Source organism: Vitis vinifera, chromosome 8 (genome assembly GCF_030704535.1).
Source record: "Vitis vinifera cultivar Pinot Noir 40024 chromosome 8, ASM3070453v1".
Taxonomy (NCBI): Eukaryota; Viridiplantae; Streptophyta; class Magnoliopsida; order Vitales; family Vitaceae; genus Vitis; species Vitis vinifera.
This window is the reverse complement of record NC_081812.1, coordinates 12,920,503-12,938,656: the sequence shown is the minus strand read 5'-3', so window position 1 is coordinate 12,938,656 and position 18,154 is coordinate 12,920,503. Positions and strand designations below refer to the sequence as shown.

Below are 18,154 nucleotides of genomic sequence, written 5' to 3'. Positions count from 1 at the left end.
TAGTAACCACTTCTCTAAATATCCTCCACTCCATAGAATCCCAGTTGAATTCTAAAATATAATTTCCCATGTTGGGATGCATGACAAATTTTGAATTTTGATTCCATTTTGTTATCACATGGGGAATTGTATTTAAAAGATAATCTATTTTAGTAAAATAATAATAATAATTATTATTATTAATTTTTAAATTGTCTTCTTCCTGATCTGGTGAATCAAATATTAAATTATAACTACTTTGCTTCACCAAAGAATTTCAAGCCACCATCTTTTGCAGCTTCCATAATGAAATAGGTATAAATGTATGATACGGGTGGCATTTGATGGTGATTGGTGAAAAAGAATTTTGTCTTTATCTTTGTTTCAGGGTAACGAGGAGTTTGATTTCCACTGCAATCAGTGTAGTGCCAGCGAAAGCTTTGATGCCAACAATGTTAGTTCAAGAACACAAAGATAAAACAATCACACATACGGTACACGAGGTTTGAACGTGGTTCGGCCAACCATGCCTACGTCCACGGATGAGAGAGAATAATTCCACTATACAATAGAGAATATTACAGAGGATAAAACCAGATACAACTATTGGGTTCCCGAAACATCCCATGTTTCCCCACTCCTTGTATCCATACCTTACTACGAGCCCTCTCGCTCCACCAGGTACCTCCCGTTCTTCCTCACATCTCTATCCACCTCGTATAGTCTCTATAGGCCCATCTCCATCTCATGACTTTTTCCCCTCATGACCTAGAATATTTATAGAGATATTTCCAACAACCTTCCTTATTCTATAAGGAAGTCTAATATTACAATAATATATCAACCTAGAAATATTCTATACAATATTCTTTACAAAAAGGAATATTTACTAATTAGGAATTTGGGACAATTCCCAACAATCTCCACCTTGGACCAAATTACATGAAGTTAATCTTCAATCTCTCCATGACACAAACCTTTTTGTATCATATCACCACGAAAGAGCAATTGACTCCACCTTCAGTGAAAATTCCTTTTGTTTTCATCTTGTGTGCTTTGTGATCTTTTACTCTTCCAGAAATCTTCAACCCAAGCTCTGATACCAATTGTAGTGCCAGCGAAAGCTTTGATGCCAACAATGTTAGATCAAGAACACAAAGATAAAACAATCACACATACGGTACACGAGGTTTTAACGTGGTTCGGCCAACCATGCCTACGTCCACGGATGAGAGAGAATAATTCCACTATACAATAGAGAATATTACAGAGGATAAAACCAGATACAACTATTGGGTTCCCGAAACATCCCATGTTTCCCCACTCCTTGTATCCATACCTTACTACGAGCCCTCTCGCTCCACCAGGTACCTCCCGTTCTTCCTCACATCTCTATCCACCTCGTATAGTCTCTATAGGCCCATCTCCATCTCATGACTTTTTCCCCTCATGACCTAGAATATTTATAGAGATATTTCCAACAACCTTCCTTATTCTATAAGGAAGTCTAATATTACAATAATATATCAACCTAGAAATATTCTATACAATATTCTTTACAAAAAGGAATATTTACTAATTAGGAATTTGGGACAATTCCCAACAATCAGTTCATCATTGAGTCAGATTTTTGAAAAATAACGTTATTTTAAAAGATATTTTTTGAAATAGGATAGTTTTAAAACTATTTTTAAATTTATAGTTTTTTAATACATTAATTAAAAATTATCTTTAAAAAAAATTTAAACCACTATTACGTCTAATTGATCTTATAAATTTGAAAATATTTTTAAATTTTTTTAAAACTATTGAATACATTTTTTTTTTATCTCCATGATATTCTAGAATTATATGTAGTAGCGTCACAATTTGGACAATGTGATCAAACTTGAACCTCCACCCCAATTTGAATTACAGAACATTCAACCCAATCTTAACAAGATTTGATCTTTAATCTAAATATTCAACTCAAACTCAATTTAATATCATTTTTCTAAACTCAAGTTGATGGGTTACATAATTCAAATTGGGTTCATAACAATTTAAACTCAATTTAATATCATAACAAGATTTACAAAATTTGTCCATAACTTGAAGATGTAAAACATTTTCTCTATTACATTTCATCTTATTGACAAGAATTAATGTTCATAACGAATAATTGGAAACTCTTTTCCCTTTTTCCATTTGAAGAAGCTCAAATTGTCTTTTTGAAATTTGTAGTCAAGCCTTCTTCACCTTTTCCATTCCTTTTTAGATGTTTGTCAAGATGTCCCATGCATTTTTTATTTTTTTTTGTGCTTGCATTTGCGATCTTTTACAAAATAGGCACTTATCACGATTGACTAGTATAAAACTGAGCTTTCAAATAATTTCTTTTTAGAATTTGTCAAATTACCATTTTATACTTATGTACGTTAGATCTATTGGTATCACAAATATTTTGATTTACTACTTCTCAAATATCATAATACCCTGATAATAGTTGCATTTGGATTCTCCAAAATTCAAAATTATTTTTTCTATTGAACTTTGAAAATGACGCGGGATTATATTGTTATGGTTAGTAATTTGCATTTTTAATCACCAAGTACAAGCAAAAAAAAAAAAAAAAAATCTACAAAATATAAAGAAATTTAAAATCAAACCTGATCAAACTAGGATTCCACATCCTAAAAAGCCTCACAATTCAAATATTAATAAAGTAATTTTAAGAAACTAAAAAACATAATCTTGGTTTAATTAAGGGTTCTACATCTTTAACATCTTTCTTTTCTCTCGCTTGGCCCAAAACGAGGATGCAAAAGTGGTCGAAAGCCCAAACCTAGACGGGCCAGGCCAGGGGCGATTTTGGGCCTTGCAGTACAATTCACCTTTCGGGTTTGGACTAAGCCCGATCCGGTTCACAAATAGAAACAACAACCTAGGATGGACGCATTTATCACAAGGGGCAAAAGTAACTAGGATGGACGCATTTATCAACCTGCAGTCCAACAGTCTCAGCTCCTATCATTCCATACCCCACCCACTAAATTTACCTTTTTAGGAAAACAGAAAACTGCCCAAACAACATTACAACACAGGACTGATGAAAGAAGGCAAAGCACTCACTATCCAGTACCCACCAGGCCAACCACATCTCCCACACCACTCAATCACTCAAACCCTCTATATCTCTTTGCCTAGTAATGAAACTTTTGATCGTTTCAATCAGCAGCTCCGCCTGAGCTTTTGTCTCTGGATCAGCCTCGATCGCCAGCTTATTAAAGTAGAAGCTATGACCCATTCCCGGATTCATCATAACTTCCACTTCCTTCCCAGCCTCCTTCATGGCCTCACAGTACTCTAGCTCTGTGTCCCGAAGTAAATCCTTCTCCGCCACCACTACCAGCATCGGTGGCAGTTTCAGTCCGGCTAGTGGTGGCGCCTCAGCCCCCATTGGGCACGTAATTGGATGGTCTTTGCTACTTCCGATTGGTAGTGCCAGCCCCATGAACTTGTTTACCATATCACGCGTCAGCAATGGCGACTCCGCCAGCTCCAAGAATGACTTACTCGGTTCGGCTCGAAGGAAGCCGGGATGTATCGCCACCCCTCCGGCTAACCTCACCGGCTCTGACTCCAACCCAGTAACTCGTGCAGCCAAGTCGTGGACAATATTCCCGCCGGTGCTGTCCCCCACAAAAAACACTCTCCCAAAATCAGCATAACTGTTTAACCACGACTCCGACATCTCGCCCCGAGCGACGTCGCGAAGCCAGAGGAAAGCCGCGTAGGCGTCATCACAAGCCGCTGGAAGACGATGCTCAGGAGCCAGCCGAAGGTAGACGGAGACGCAAACGGCCCGCACGGAGCGCACCAGCCATGCGTAGAAGTGGTAGTACATGTACCAGTCGGCTTGGCTGATGCAAAAGCCGCCGCCGTGAAAATGGAGGATGAGGGGCATCTTATCCTGAACATGGAAACCATTTTCCGAGGCCGGGATATAAATCCGTACATACAGACCGGTGTTTGGATCGATTAGAACATCGCGAGTTGCGACGCCGTCCTTGAAGTCTTCGTGGGAGGGAACCGGCTTCATCAAGAACTCCACTTCTGGGGGTCCGGTCCAGGACCGGTCCACAGAATTGTCATGGTAAACTCTGAGCCACCCGGACACCTCCTCCAGAATCTTGTTGTTGGAAGCCATGGATAGAGTTTGTGGAATTTGCAGGTGAGACCAAGAGCGATGGTGTTGTTTTCTTTATAGTGGAGTTGGTGGGTTTGACGGTTTGACCTGAGGGCGACTAACTTTATGGTAATAATAATATAGTATAATTGCATCATGATTGGTCGGAAAGACCCCAAATGCTTCCATAGAAAATGGACAATAAAGGACAAGGCAAGAAAAGAAATACAAAGTTCAGTGTGAAATTAGAAATTGTACTAATTAATAATTATTTTTAAAAATTAATAGTAAAATGTTTTAAATATTTCAATATTTTAATTAATTTATAAAAAATATTTCAATTTTTAATATTTAATATTTAATTTTTTTAAAAGTGAATAATCTACTATTTAAAAAAATAAAGAAATATATACAAAGGATACTTAAAAAAATATATTTCTATTAAAAAATAAAATAAAATAACCTACAACAACCATACTTGATAGCTAAGTTTACGGGAACAGGGTTGCCAAGCAGAACTTTCCACGAAAGTAAAGGAAAAGAAAATTACTGGGTTGGTAGCTAATACTTAATAGGTTTAGGTAGACGAAGATATGATTTGTTTTTTCATATGCTTTTGTGCCCACGAGATCCCTCCTCGTGACTCCCTACCAAACTTGCAAATGTTTTTTATTCATTAAATAAATTAATTTCATAATCCTATCCACTACTCAGTAACCCTACGCATTTGAGAAAAATTGTGTTTTTAACCCATATAGACTTGATAATTAAGGTAAAGTCTTCCAATTATTTATAATTAATTACAAGGATATGAGATGGTAATTGACAAAAATACCCATTTAACTTATTTTTGTCTTTATTCTACCACTCTTTACATGTCATTATTCTTTCTTATTTAACTATTTTTAGATTTTTTATTATTTGTTGAAACTCTTTTATAAATAATTAAAAAATCATCATTATTTTTTATTTTTAAATCATAAATAAAAAAATTATATTAATGATTCAAATACTATTTTAGAAAATACTTTCTAAAAAAATATTAATTTAAATAAATAAAAATTATCTTTTATTTTTATCTTTTACATTTTAGAAGTAAATAATTTAATGATTAAAACACTGTTTAAAATAAATATATTCACTATTTTAATTTCTTTTATACTAAAAAATATTTTAAAGTTTTTTTTTACTATTATAAAATAAAAGGTTTAATTTTTTTTTTTTTAATCTTCTTCCTTCTTTATTTTAATAACTTTTTGAATATGACTTTTAGTAATAAGTTATATGAAATGTTACAAATTTGTTTACTAAGGATTTTTTTTTAATGATTTGAATTAATTGAAAATTTATTAAAATAAGAAAAAGAAAAAGAAAGAAAAAGGATGGATGAAGAGTTTTCATTTTAAGTATTCAATTAAAATGTTTTCATATGACCTAATTTTAGAAGTGGATTATATCAATACATAGTAGAAATTGAATTTTTCTTATATAAAATGGTTGAAAGGTATATTTACTTATTTTAAATGAAAACAAATAGTTAAAAATTATATAGATTATATTTGAGTTTGGTTTTAAAATATTTTTCTAGTTTTTATTTTTTATTTTTATTTTTAAAAACAATTTTTATTTTCTATATTGTCTCTTTTTAAAAATACGTTTAATTAAAAAATGAAAACTATTTTTAAAAATGAAAATTGAAAACCTTGTTTAGTACTATTTTTTTATATGAAAAAAAATCATTTATTCATTTATTGTGTCACTATACAGTTGTATTACACTAACTGTACAAGGAAAATGTATTAAGTGTACAAAGGTGTACAAGACTACCCTTTATGAAATATTACAATTGATTATGAGTCATTCTTTTATTTTTCTTATCACTCACAAATTGTACACATATGTCATGCATTTTATTTAATTTCCACATGGAAATTTCCATACTTTCCCCAATAATGATATATGGGGAATATTTTTTTGACCTTAAATCCACCATCTTCTCAACTAAACCATTGGAAATATGGTTAAACACTCCTATGTGGACATATAACTTAGAAAGGATATGAAATTTGTGTCATTGTACAATGATATTACACTAATTGTACAAGAAAAATATACTAATTGTACAAAGGTGTACAATATTATCCTTTGTGAATTATTTCAATAGATTTTAAACCACTTTTTTATTTTCCTTGTCACCCAAGGATTGTACACTTATGTCATGTATTTTATTTAACTCTCACATGAAAATTCAAATATTTTTCCCAATAATGATATTTGGGGATAAAAAATTGACCTTAAGTCATTCATCATTTTCTCAACCAAACTATTGAAAATATGATTAATACACCTACATGGAGATATAACTTATGAGAGATATGAAATTTGTGTCATTGTATAAGGGTATTACACTAACTGTGGTGTACAAGAGTCCTAATAGGTTTTGTACGATTTTTAAACAACTTGAGTTTAACATTAAGACGATTATTGATAGTTTTTTTCTTTTTCTTTTTTTACCAAAATATGTCATTAAGACATTCCCTACAAAAATTAACACATAAGAAATAAAATTAAAATCAATCATGTTTGAATTGTTCATTATAAGTAAACTAAATGAAATATATATTTGTACTATTTTTCTTTTATAAACATAATTTCATTGTTATCAATAGAGATTAAAAAAATCATATTTAAATAGAATTAAAAATAAACATAAATTATTTTTATAACATTTTTATTTTTTAAAATAATTAATTTAAATTATGAAATTAGTTTTAAAATTTAAAATATTTGTTGTAATTATAATTTTGAAGATTTCATGATTTTTATCTTATTACTTTGAAAAAATTGCTTTAATAAGAAAATATTTATTTTAATGGTTTTAAATATTTAAATATTTATTAAAAAATATTTAGGATTAGTGTGGGGACAATTAGATAATTTTGGAATGGAGAAATTTTGAATATTTTAAAGACTTTAATTTGGCCAATTACCCTATTTACACATTCAAAATTATTGGAAGGTTGGTAAATTAGTCTTATAAATATTGTCTTCTATATATATATATATGCATGTGAATGTTTACATTATTTTCAAAATAATATGAGAAATAATAAACACCATGTGTCTAATTTGCAAGTTAGAAAAAAATAATAATAATATTTTATGAGGTATTTAAAAAGTATTTATTATATGTTCTATAAATTTGAAAAAAAATAATATTTGATGATATATAATTTACAAGTTACAACAAACAAATAATACTAATATTTTATGAGGTGTTTAAAAATTATTTAATATATATGAGAAATAATATAAGTTTGAAATAAAGAATAATATTTATTATATATTATATAAGTTGGAAAAAAGAATAATATTTTATGAGGTATTTAAAAGTTATTCATTTCATAAATTCATTTGCCAATAATAATTTCTAAACATATTTCATATTCAATTTGATGAAAAAAAAATGATTCAATTTGGTTCCACTATTAAATAGGTGGGAGAAGGATAAAAGAGTCAAAGAGAGAATAAGAAAGATGAGGTGATTAATTAGTTTTTTATATTTAATAGTTAATGATATTTTAAGGATTTTTTAAAAATAATATCCTTCATCTCAATTTTATTCTTTTATTTAATTATCAGTGATAAGAGGATCTTATCTTAATTACCCAACCTAGTTGGGTTGAAAACATAATTCTCCTGGCATTTGTATCCTCTGCCGGTGCCGTTTGAAAATATGATTCCACACGAGGTGGGCCAGTCCCCATCAGCTGTCGCGCGTCACATTCCTTTTTTTCTCTGATTGGTACTATCTATAAAAATTGGGTCTAAAGCCTATCGCACTTACCAGCTCTATCCCATCTTATATTCACCTTCACATATTTAAATTTTAAATCAAATTCGGAATCTCCGGACGTTTGCTAAATCAACTGGATATTGACTTAAGGTATAATACAGTCCACTCGTGAAATTAAGTAAAAAAAACTTTCATTATTTCTAGTTTTAAAAAAATTGTAACGTTATAAATTTGATTTGAAAAGGGAGTCGTTTTAGGTCTTGTCGAAATGGCATTAATTGTTGTATGGTATTGTGTGATGGGTCGTTGGGTGTTGAATTCTCTCAACCCCCTTGAGTGTTGCTTCTGAGCTTGTAAGAGTATCAATGAAGGTAAAAAACATTTGGAGGATAAAAATAACAAAATATGTTGTGAAATCAAGTGTGGGAAATTTTGTGATATTGAGTTCTGAAATTAATTTTATTTGATTAATAATATTATAATTATTTCTATTGGTTCTCTCTGGTGTTTATGTAAGGTTTATCAATGAGCTGAGTTAGGCCTCCTCCATCCAACTACTAGGCCCATATTGTGTCACCTGGGTTGGGCTAAGGTGTCATTTGCCAGATTCGTATGCAAATAGGGATAACAATAATTTATGCTCGGGTTTAAGGTGAGTTTGGTATTATCTTGTCTCGTGTCTTCAATTTGGATTTACCTTGGGGTTGGGGATTTCAAGATGAAAATGGTTTATCTTTGTGGAAGATGGAAGGAAGGCTCTTTGAAGAATAAAAGTATATGACTAATCTACTGTCCACTCTTAACCAAACCATGCATACACACAAGTAAAAAAATAAAGAAGACAGGAGATTTTTAACGTGGTTTAACGATTGATATGATCCTTATATCTATGAAGTGCACCAACACTAAAAGATCGACCAATTAAAGGAAAAAAGATGAGTACAATGGTGAAACTCTTACTTTCATTTCAATTATAATCATGCTCTCTAAAAAAAACCCTAAATCATAATAAGATTAAATATATAATACAGACAAACTCGTCATTCATCATATTAAAAAAAATTCAAGGAAATGAAATTAATTGTTTTAGAAAATATCTAGGGAACTTGTTATTCATTTTGAAGAAATGAGTTTCCCATAATCAAATATAACCCATGTACCAAGAGTGAAGTAAAAATTGAGATTCTAATGGTCCATAAACCTAAAAACTAAGTAGTAGATAAATGAAATTAAGACTTTTTGGTCTATGAAAATGATACTACCTCCATATACATACTAATAATTGATTTTTTTATTTTTATTTATTTATTTATTTATTAATATCATTTCAATTATTTTTACATCCAAGATATTTATATACTTCAATTAAAAACATGTTATAAGAATAATGTAAACGAGTATTCAGTATGATTGATTGGTCTAGAACTTGCAATATTGCCAAGGATATGAACAGCTTCCATGTTGTAACTTTTTGATGGGGAGATTCATTTCTAGTGGTGTTTTCAAAGTCAAAGTGATTTATTCTAGCTAATTAATAATAATAATAATAATAATGATAAGAAGAAGAAGAAGAAGAAGAAGAAGAAGTTGTTTCAAAGTCACAGAGATTTATTCTAGCTAATTAATAATAAAATAATAAGAAGAAGAAGAAGAAGAAGGGGAAGGGGAACATAATAATCCACTAAATATACATACTAATCTGAAGATTGCATTAGGCTTTGCACCATCCTGCCATTTCTCTTTTATGTAATCCCTCGTCATCATAATACAATAAATGAGAGTTGACTTTTATCAAATTATTTTGATAAGAAATTAAATAACGTAACACATAACCACTAACCAAAGAATTATAAAGGATTGAAAATAACTAAAAAATGTTATTTAAAATCACTTTATTTTCTATTAAATAAAAATATTTTATGTTTTATGTTTATTAAATGTGTTTTTTTTGTTAAAAAAAAAACTGTTTTAAAAACCAATTTCCAAACATGCCAAATTATTTTCTAGCTATTAAATATATTTTTCTATTTTTATGTTCTAAAGGATAAAAAATTATTATCAAATAAGATCTAAGTTTAAAATCAACTAAAAGTAATTAGATTTTTTTTTTCCTTAAAATTTTATATGATATGATAATATTAGAATGACACTATTAGTAAAATAAAACTTTAAAGCTAAATATAAATTACCGTAATGTGAATGATTAAATAGCACACAATTTAATATAATTGTTTAACTTCTTTTTAAATTAGACATTATTTAACTAAGCCTCAAAATTTAAAAAAAAAAAAATCAAACTCAAAATTAAGGAGAACATACAATTTAAAATAATTATTTAATAAATTAATATTATTAGAAAAATTATAATAAAATTAAAATTTAAATATGATGAAAGAAGGAAAAATAAATAAGATGTTATATGCATGACAAAAATTAAATTAAATTTATCTTTTTTTTTGGAGTAAAAGCTTTTATTTTTATTTTTTATTATTTGAAATCCTTTAATTATATATATATATAATTTGAGAGGGGACATGTGCCCCCTACGTGGCCCCTACTTGTCTTGCCAAAAATCATAACACAATAAATACGAGTTGATTGCTATGATCATTACTTTAATAAGAAATCACACACGAAAATAAAATAAAGTATAATTGTCTTTCGATGATTCTAATATAGGAGCAATGGATGATTTTGGAGGGGGACATGTGCCATCTACGTGACCCCTACTCATCCTGTCAATACTCATAACACAATAAATATGAGTTGATTGCTATGATGATTACTTTGATAAGAGACACATTAAAACAAAAGTAATATATAATTGACTGTTAATGATTCTAATATAGGAGCTATTGATGAATATTTTTTATTTTTTTTGAGGGGGGCCATGTGCCCCTTACATGGACCCTACCTGCCCTATTAGTAATTATAACATGATAAATACGAGTTGATTGCTATTATCATTACTTTGATGAGATATCACACACAAACAATGATTCTAATATACGACCTATGGATGAAAAAAGGGAGAATTGTGTTTTGGGCCCAGTTGGGCCCAAAAATTAATAAAAGATCCTTCAAACACTTATAATTGATTGTAAGGATATAAGGTTGGAATAGACAAAAATACCCCTTTTTACTTACACCCATCATTTTGTCTTTATACCACCACTCTTTACATGTCACATCCATAAAATTCTCCTTTATTTAATCATTTTTTTATTTTTTATTATTTTTTAAACTCCTTTAAAAATAATTAAAAAATCAACATTATTTTCTATTTTTAAATTATAAATAAATAAAAATTATATTAATGATTCAAAAATTATTTTGGAACATACTTTTGAAAAAAATATTAATTTAAATGAATAAAAATTATTTTTTACATTTTACAAGTAAATAATTTAATGATTAAAACACTATTTAAAATAAATATATTTACTATTTTTTTTCTTTTATACTAAAAAGTATTTTAAAGTTTATTTTTTTTATTATTATAAAATAAAAAGTTTAAAGTTTTTTTTTTAATCTTTTTCTTTCCATAGTTTAATAATTTTTTGAACATAGACTTTTGTAATAAGTTATATGAATGTTCCAAATTTGTTTATTAAGGAATTTTTTTAATGATTTGAATTAATTGAAAATTTATTGAAATGAGAAAAAAGAAAAAGAGAGAAAGAGGATAGATGAAGAGTTTTTATTTTAAATATCCAACTAAAATGTTTTCGTATTTAGAAATGGATTATATCAATACATAGTATAGTAGAGATTGATTTTTTTCTCATACAAAAGGGTTAAATAATATGTTTACTCATTTTAAATAAAAACAAGTAGTTAAAAATTATATAGATTATGTTTGAGATTGGTTTTAAAATATTTTTTCTAGTTTTTATTATTTTTTTATTTTTAAAAATTATTTTTATTTTCTATATTGTCTCTTTTTGAAAATACATTTAATTAAAAAAATGAAAAATATTTTTAAAAATGAAAATTGAAGACCTTGTTTAATACTAAGATAATAAAAAGAATTAAATTTCATTTATTAATTATTCTTTTTTATTTTTAAAATATAATATGTTCACAATTAAATAAAGGAATTGGTCAATTGTATATTTTTTTTCACAAAAATGTAATATGTTCATAAAAAAATTGGATTGAAGTTTTTCATCATTTTTTTAATCAAACTACTAGAATCATGTTTAATACAAATATAGGCATATATGCACTACGGGAATATGAAATTTGTGTCACTATATAAGAGTATTTACTAACTGTATAAGGGAAATGTACTAAGTGTACAAGCAGTGTATAAGATTACCATTTATAAAAGATTTCAATCTATTTTGAACCACTCATTTATTTTCCTTGTCACCCAGAAATTGCATACTCATGTCATGCACTTTATTTAACTCCCATATGGAAATTCCAATACTTTCCCCAATAATGATGTTTGGGAAAAAAAAAAACTAACCCTAATTCATCCATCCTTTTATTAGTTAAACCATTATAAATATGGTTAACATACCTACATGGACATATTACTTAGGATAGATATATTGTACAATGGTATTACACTAATTGTACAAGGGAAATGTACTAAGTGTACAAGGAAAATGTACTAAGTGTACAAGGGTGTACAAGACTACCATCTATAAAAAAATTTAATCGATTTTGAATCACTTTTTCATTTTCCTTGTCACCCATAGATTGCATTCCTATGTCATGCAATTTATTTAACTTTCACATGGAAATTTCGATACTTTTCTTAGTAATAATGTTTGGGGAAAAAAAATTTAATCCTAATTCATCCACCATTTTGTTAGCCAAACCATTAGAAATAAGATTAATATACCTACATGGACACACAACTTAAGAGGGATATATTGCACCATTGTACAATGATGTTACACTAACTGTACAAGGGAAATGTACTAAATGTACAAGGGAAATATACTAAGTGTACAAGGGTGTACAAGGTTACCATTTGTGAAAGATTTTAGTTAATTTTGAATCATTTATTTATTTTCTTTGTTACCCATAAATTATTTATGAAATTTGCAATATTATATAAGGGTGTTACACTAACTATAAAAGAGTATTCCAAAATTAAAGTGTTTATTACAAGTAAACCGAATAAAATATATATTTTTACTATTTTACCTTTATAAACATAATGTTAGTAGATATTAAAAAAATCATATTTAAATAGAATTAAAAAGGATAAAAAAATATCTTTGTAACATTTGTAATTTTTTTTTATAAAAAATCATTAATTTAAATTATCAAGTTAATTTAAAATAATTTTTTGTTGTAATTATAGTTTTGAAGATTCTATGATTTTTATATTATTACTTTTAAGTTATTTTCTTTGATTTTTTATTTTAAATTTCATCTAAACTTGTTTTTTCTTACATTTATATGTTTTCTATTATATCCTTATTTAAAGTGATTTTCATCTAATTTGTGTTCCATTATATTCTCTTTTCAATTTTAATGTGTTGTTATGCCTCTTTACATAACAAAAGATTTTGTTATTTTTCATCTACAAAACTTTATACAAAAGATATCATGTACGAGGAAAAAAAATAAAAAAAAAGAGAAAATTATAATATAATTTACATACACATCTCTTAATATGATACATTTGCTTAACTTAATGACATCATGCTTTAATAATTTAAACCATATCAAGTCCACATCTATTTTAGATTTAAAAGGGCATTTGAATATTTTTCAAATTATTAAGTTATAATACATTATTCAATTAAAAATTAATTATCACCATTAGTTAAAAAATGATCATGTTACAAAATAATATATTAAGATAATATCAATGTATTGTCCAAAAAATAGAGAAAATATTCAAATAATTGTCTACAACCTTAAAGATATTTATATATATATTGGATAAAAAAGAATAATAATATTTTTTAAGGTGTTTAAAAAATATTTATTATATATTTTGTAAGTTTAAAAAAAAATTATGAGGTATTTAAAAAATATTTACTTTAAAAATATAGTAATAATCATTTTCAACCATTGATTTCCAATATTTAATTTATTAGGCATGATTTTTGGGAGAAAAATAATTGATGAAAATAGTAACACTTTTCTATAAAAGAATTAATTTACATGTCCCACCAATTAATATGTGAGAGAAAAAGACAAGGTGAATGATGAAAGAGAGAGGGAAAAAAAGAATGAAAGTGAGTAGGAAATTAGTTGTTTTCTTTTTCTTTTTGACAATAAAGGGTATTTTCGGAAAATTGAATGTTTCATATCCTTCTTTTCAATTTGTAAACTTTCTTTAGGTGTTGGGCTTAAATATGGAACTTATGAGGATCTTTTATTAATTTTTGGGCCCAGCTGGGCCCAAAACACAATTCTCCCATGAAAAAAAGGGGACATGTGTCGCCCCATGGCAACTCCTCCAATGATCACAACACAATAAATGTGGTTAACGACCTCTTAATGATTCTAATGAAGGACCTATGGATGAGGATTTTTCTATAAATGGTTATCCCTATGAGCTTGCCGTATCTCCCAAATAGAACTTTCATCATCATTACAATAAATATGAGTTGATGGTTATTATCATTACTTTGATAAGATATTACATACAAAAAAAAAAAAAGTAACGCGTGACCATCAAAGGTTGTACCAGTCTTAATACAATTAGACTCTAACATATGCACTTTCAATAAATGATATAACGAGAAATTAATATAATGAATGATCATTATTAGCATAATGCACACTAATTAATTAGTGTATACCTATGCATAATAAAAGAATATTGTTGATATAGCTCTCTTGAAATGGTCACAAAAAAGCAAGATGTGAAGAAAACTTATCATTCTCTCTATATGTTGATCCCCTGTCTCAACCATGGTTGACTTAACCATTCGTGGGATCGGCCTAACCGACCTACTCATTTTTTAATGTTGTCTGGTGTAGATTTGTTGGTAGACGAATTCTAGAGTTCATTTAAAGAGGAATAATACGTATTTATCGTCATTGTTCATGCAAAGATTTGGATACCAAGAGAGAGTCAGCAGGTTTTTGAATTTGTCTTGGCCATTCAAATCAACGAAGATGAAAATTCTTAAGAGACACGGAATTATTTACGGGAAAATATCATTGGAATAATTGATTGCGTTACATTTATTAGCAAACAATTAACACAGAATTTTATGGATCTCAAAGCTGGGCCGTGCTGTGTAGCCCAAACTCAAATTTATAGCTAAAAACAAGCTCGAGCCCGTTCCAAGCCATAAAGTTTTGAGTTAGATGGACCAAACTTTGAGGCAAGTCCAATTCAAATTATGTCCAATCTCCACCAACTCAGTAAAGTAAAAGTGAAGTGAAGCAACATAAGAAAGCCGATCCCATCTTTTGCGATACGTTGATTGATTACGACTTGGCAAACTGCTTCACCCCCAACAGTTTCATGTGTTTGTTTACCACTTTACCAGCCTAACTAGGCCTATAACCCGTCTGCTACAAGTCATGGAAGACAATCAAAATGCGGAATCCAGCTTTTGTATGGCGATATCAGTTTAGAGTACTTTGGTCTAGGCCCTCTAGGCCCTCTAGGCCATAGCCTATATCATTGCCCATTAACAAAATCCATCTCCTTTTAACATTTCAGATGGCTCAGCCCATTCATCCAACTTTCAAGCTAAATTGTAAATGTTATTTATATACGGCTACAGTATTAGTAATTAAACTTTATGTTTAATTAATACAGTCGGATTTTGAAGATGATCTGTCTAGTTTTCAAGTACACTCCCACTTAAAAAAGCACTAGTCTCGGGATAAGCTTCGAAGTAGAAAGAGATCATCACTTAAAAGCTTGCAAGCATTCAATCACCAAGTTGGTACGTATTACAAAAGGTAACAATGTTTCATGGATGTTGAGAAATCGGCTAGGGCCAACTTTGATGTGACTTTTTCTTCAAGAACCCTGACGCTATTTCAGTCCAACTTGTAAAAGTTCCTCCATCCTTGGATTTTCCCATAAAGAAAGGGCATTCGTGCACGCCAAAAAAAAAAAAGCGCAAAAATAGAAAAGGAAAGAGACATGATTCTCATCTTCAATAGCACCACTGTCCCTTGATTCTAGTTAACTGACAGGCACTTCGACAAAGTTGGCTTAAACAAATATCATGGAGCCGATCATATCATTGTGGCTACATTGTTGCATGGCTTTCCTCATAATATGGTTAGTCGCCATCTACACTGGCCAGTTGTTCCTGACCCCAAAAGATTAAAAAAGAAAAATGCACTTGTTAATGTGAGGGATCTCAATGAGTTTCTTGTGGGATTCGTGTGACATGCATGGATTGATTGGGGTCTTTATTTGTTTATTGGAGAACTAAGCTTTCAAAGAAAAGTGAAGCAATTTATTTTATACAACTTTGAGTAATGCAGAATTATTAATTTGTTGATAAGCCAAAGGAAAAAGCTGGAAAGCAAAAAACTTTTAAATTATTGAACGTAAGGATTCATATTATGGTGTCCGGGATGAATCTTTGACCAGAGCTTTTTGATGATGATTTCACTTGGTTTCAATAATAGAGGCCTGCCTTTTCATCAAAGAAGAAGATAGGATCATTTCCAAGTTAAAAGGCCAACCTAAAATGTTTGTGTAAAGAACCGCTATATGCTTAAGGGCCACTAAGGAGGACTTTGTCTGGTCACTTTTTCCCTTACGAATTCAGACATTTAGTCAATGACCCAAAAGACTTAGTGAGTGGAAATGTTTGTGGAATATAAAGGGGAAACTTTTGTCCTTCGATTATCTTTGCAGAAAACAAACGGTTGCAAAGATGAGTTAGGATTATTAAAGATTTGTTGATAGTATTGGAGTCTTCATCGATGTAAAGGTCCCCAAAAGATGAGAAAAGACGGTGTCTCCTGCTTGCTTCACCCTCATGAACGAACCAAAATTAACGGATGCATAAGCTTAACTAAAAGTTGTGAAAGGGAAGAAGCATTGAGCATAGGAGCCGTGGGGCCAACCATGAAGAAGGTGACCACATTAATTCTTACATGAATTTGTAGATCATATTTTTACTAAGTATATTTCCTGGGATTTTATATCAAACATGCAGAGTACTGTTCAAGTCTCAGACACAATCTGAGTAGAAATTAAAAGGTGCTAATGCATTTCCGACTTCCCAATAACTTTGCCTTTTGGTTTTGGAACGTGCTAAGAAGATGATTTTTCTTTTGTTTTCTTAGGGAATGAAACAATAATTTGAAGCTTTGTCTTCATTCATTCATGGGAGACAGGGTAAGGTAGCGCATTCATGCCAGGCCCTAGTGTCTTTTCCCATCGATGGTGGTCACTGGTTAGGCATGTTGAAACCCTCTACATCTCTCCACCAACTTCACCTGAGAAGCGGGCAAAGGAGGTATAAGGGGTAGATGGAAGCAATTGGGAAAATTGAGGTGCCTTTTAGAAAGCTGGGCCCCATCACCACCACGGTCACCAGGTTGAAGGCCTATCGTTAATTTGTAGTGGAATCTCACACACCCCCCGAGTTATGAAAACAGAGAGATGAAAAGTTAAAGATGAAAGATGATCACTGGTTCCTACCTCTTGGCACTGCCTCAGAAATTCCAACACTTACCACCCCGAGAGGTCCCTGCAGTTCTCCACTCTACGCCTGGTCCTACTTCATTTCACAATGTAAGACCCCCACCCACCCCTTTGGGAGGGCACCCAACTCATCATGTCCCCCTCATCCTTCCCTACGGCTAGAATTGCCCATTCATTTCCTTAGGCCCCCAGAAGCTCCAATCATTTCCCGGTGACAAATATGATCAGACCGCCCTTAGTTGGTCACCACATTTGCTCAGCCAATTGTCGCTCCTGTGTTGCAAGATGTGACTCAGTGTCGAGATGATTGGGGATGATTAGATGCCCATTTGGTTCCTGGTGCTCCACTCAGCCACATCCCTTGAACTTTCGTCACTGTATGGATACCTTGTCTAGCGCATGAAAGGAAATCTTGGTCATTTCACATATGTAATGCGTTATCAAATATTATTTCAGTCAATGGCATTTTAGCCACATGAAATTCATATACTTGGTTCCTATGGTGTGGAACCCTTGTTTTCATGGTCTGGAAGAGTGCAACGATACGCTTAATGAATTTGTGGTCCTCAGGCCGGTATGGATAAGAAACACTAAGCATAAA

The 18,154-nt window shown here is 30.2% G+C and overlaps 1 protein-coding gene across 1 annotated transcript; it reads right to left on the bottom strand.

Moving 5' to 3' along the window:
* Positions 1 to 3,130: 3,130 nt before the first annotated feature.
* On the bottom strand, positions 3,131 to 4,168 carry LOC100261922 (probable carboxylesterase 15). The gene has a single exon (XM_002277995.4). It carries the CDS (start codon positions 4,166 to 4,168, stop codon positions 3,131 to 3,133), a length of 1,038 nt encoding a protein of 345 aa, XP_002278031.1.
* Between the last annotated feature and the right edge of the window lie 13,986 nt (positions 4,169 to 18,154).

Bases quoted from the DNA above. Each gene is read 5' to 3' on its own strand.
- LOC100261922 (XM_002277995.4), bottom strand. From the start codon at position 4,168: ATGGCTTCCAACAACAAGATTCTGGAGGAGGTGTCCGGGTGGCTCAGA.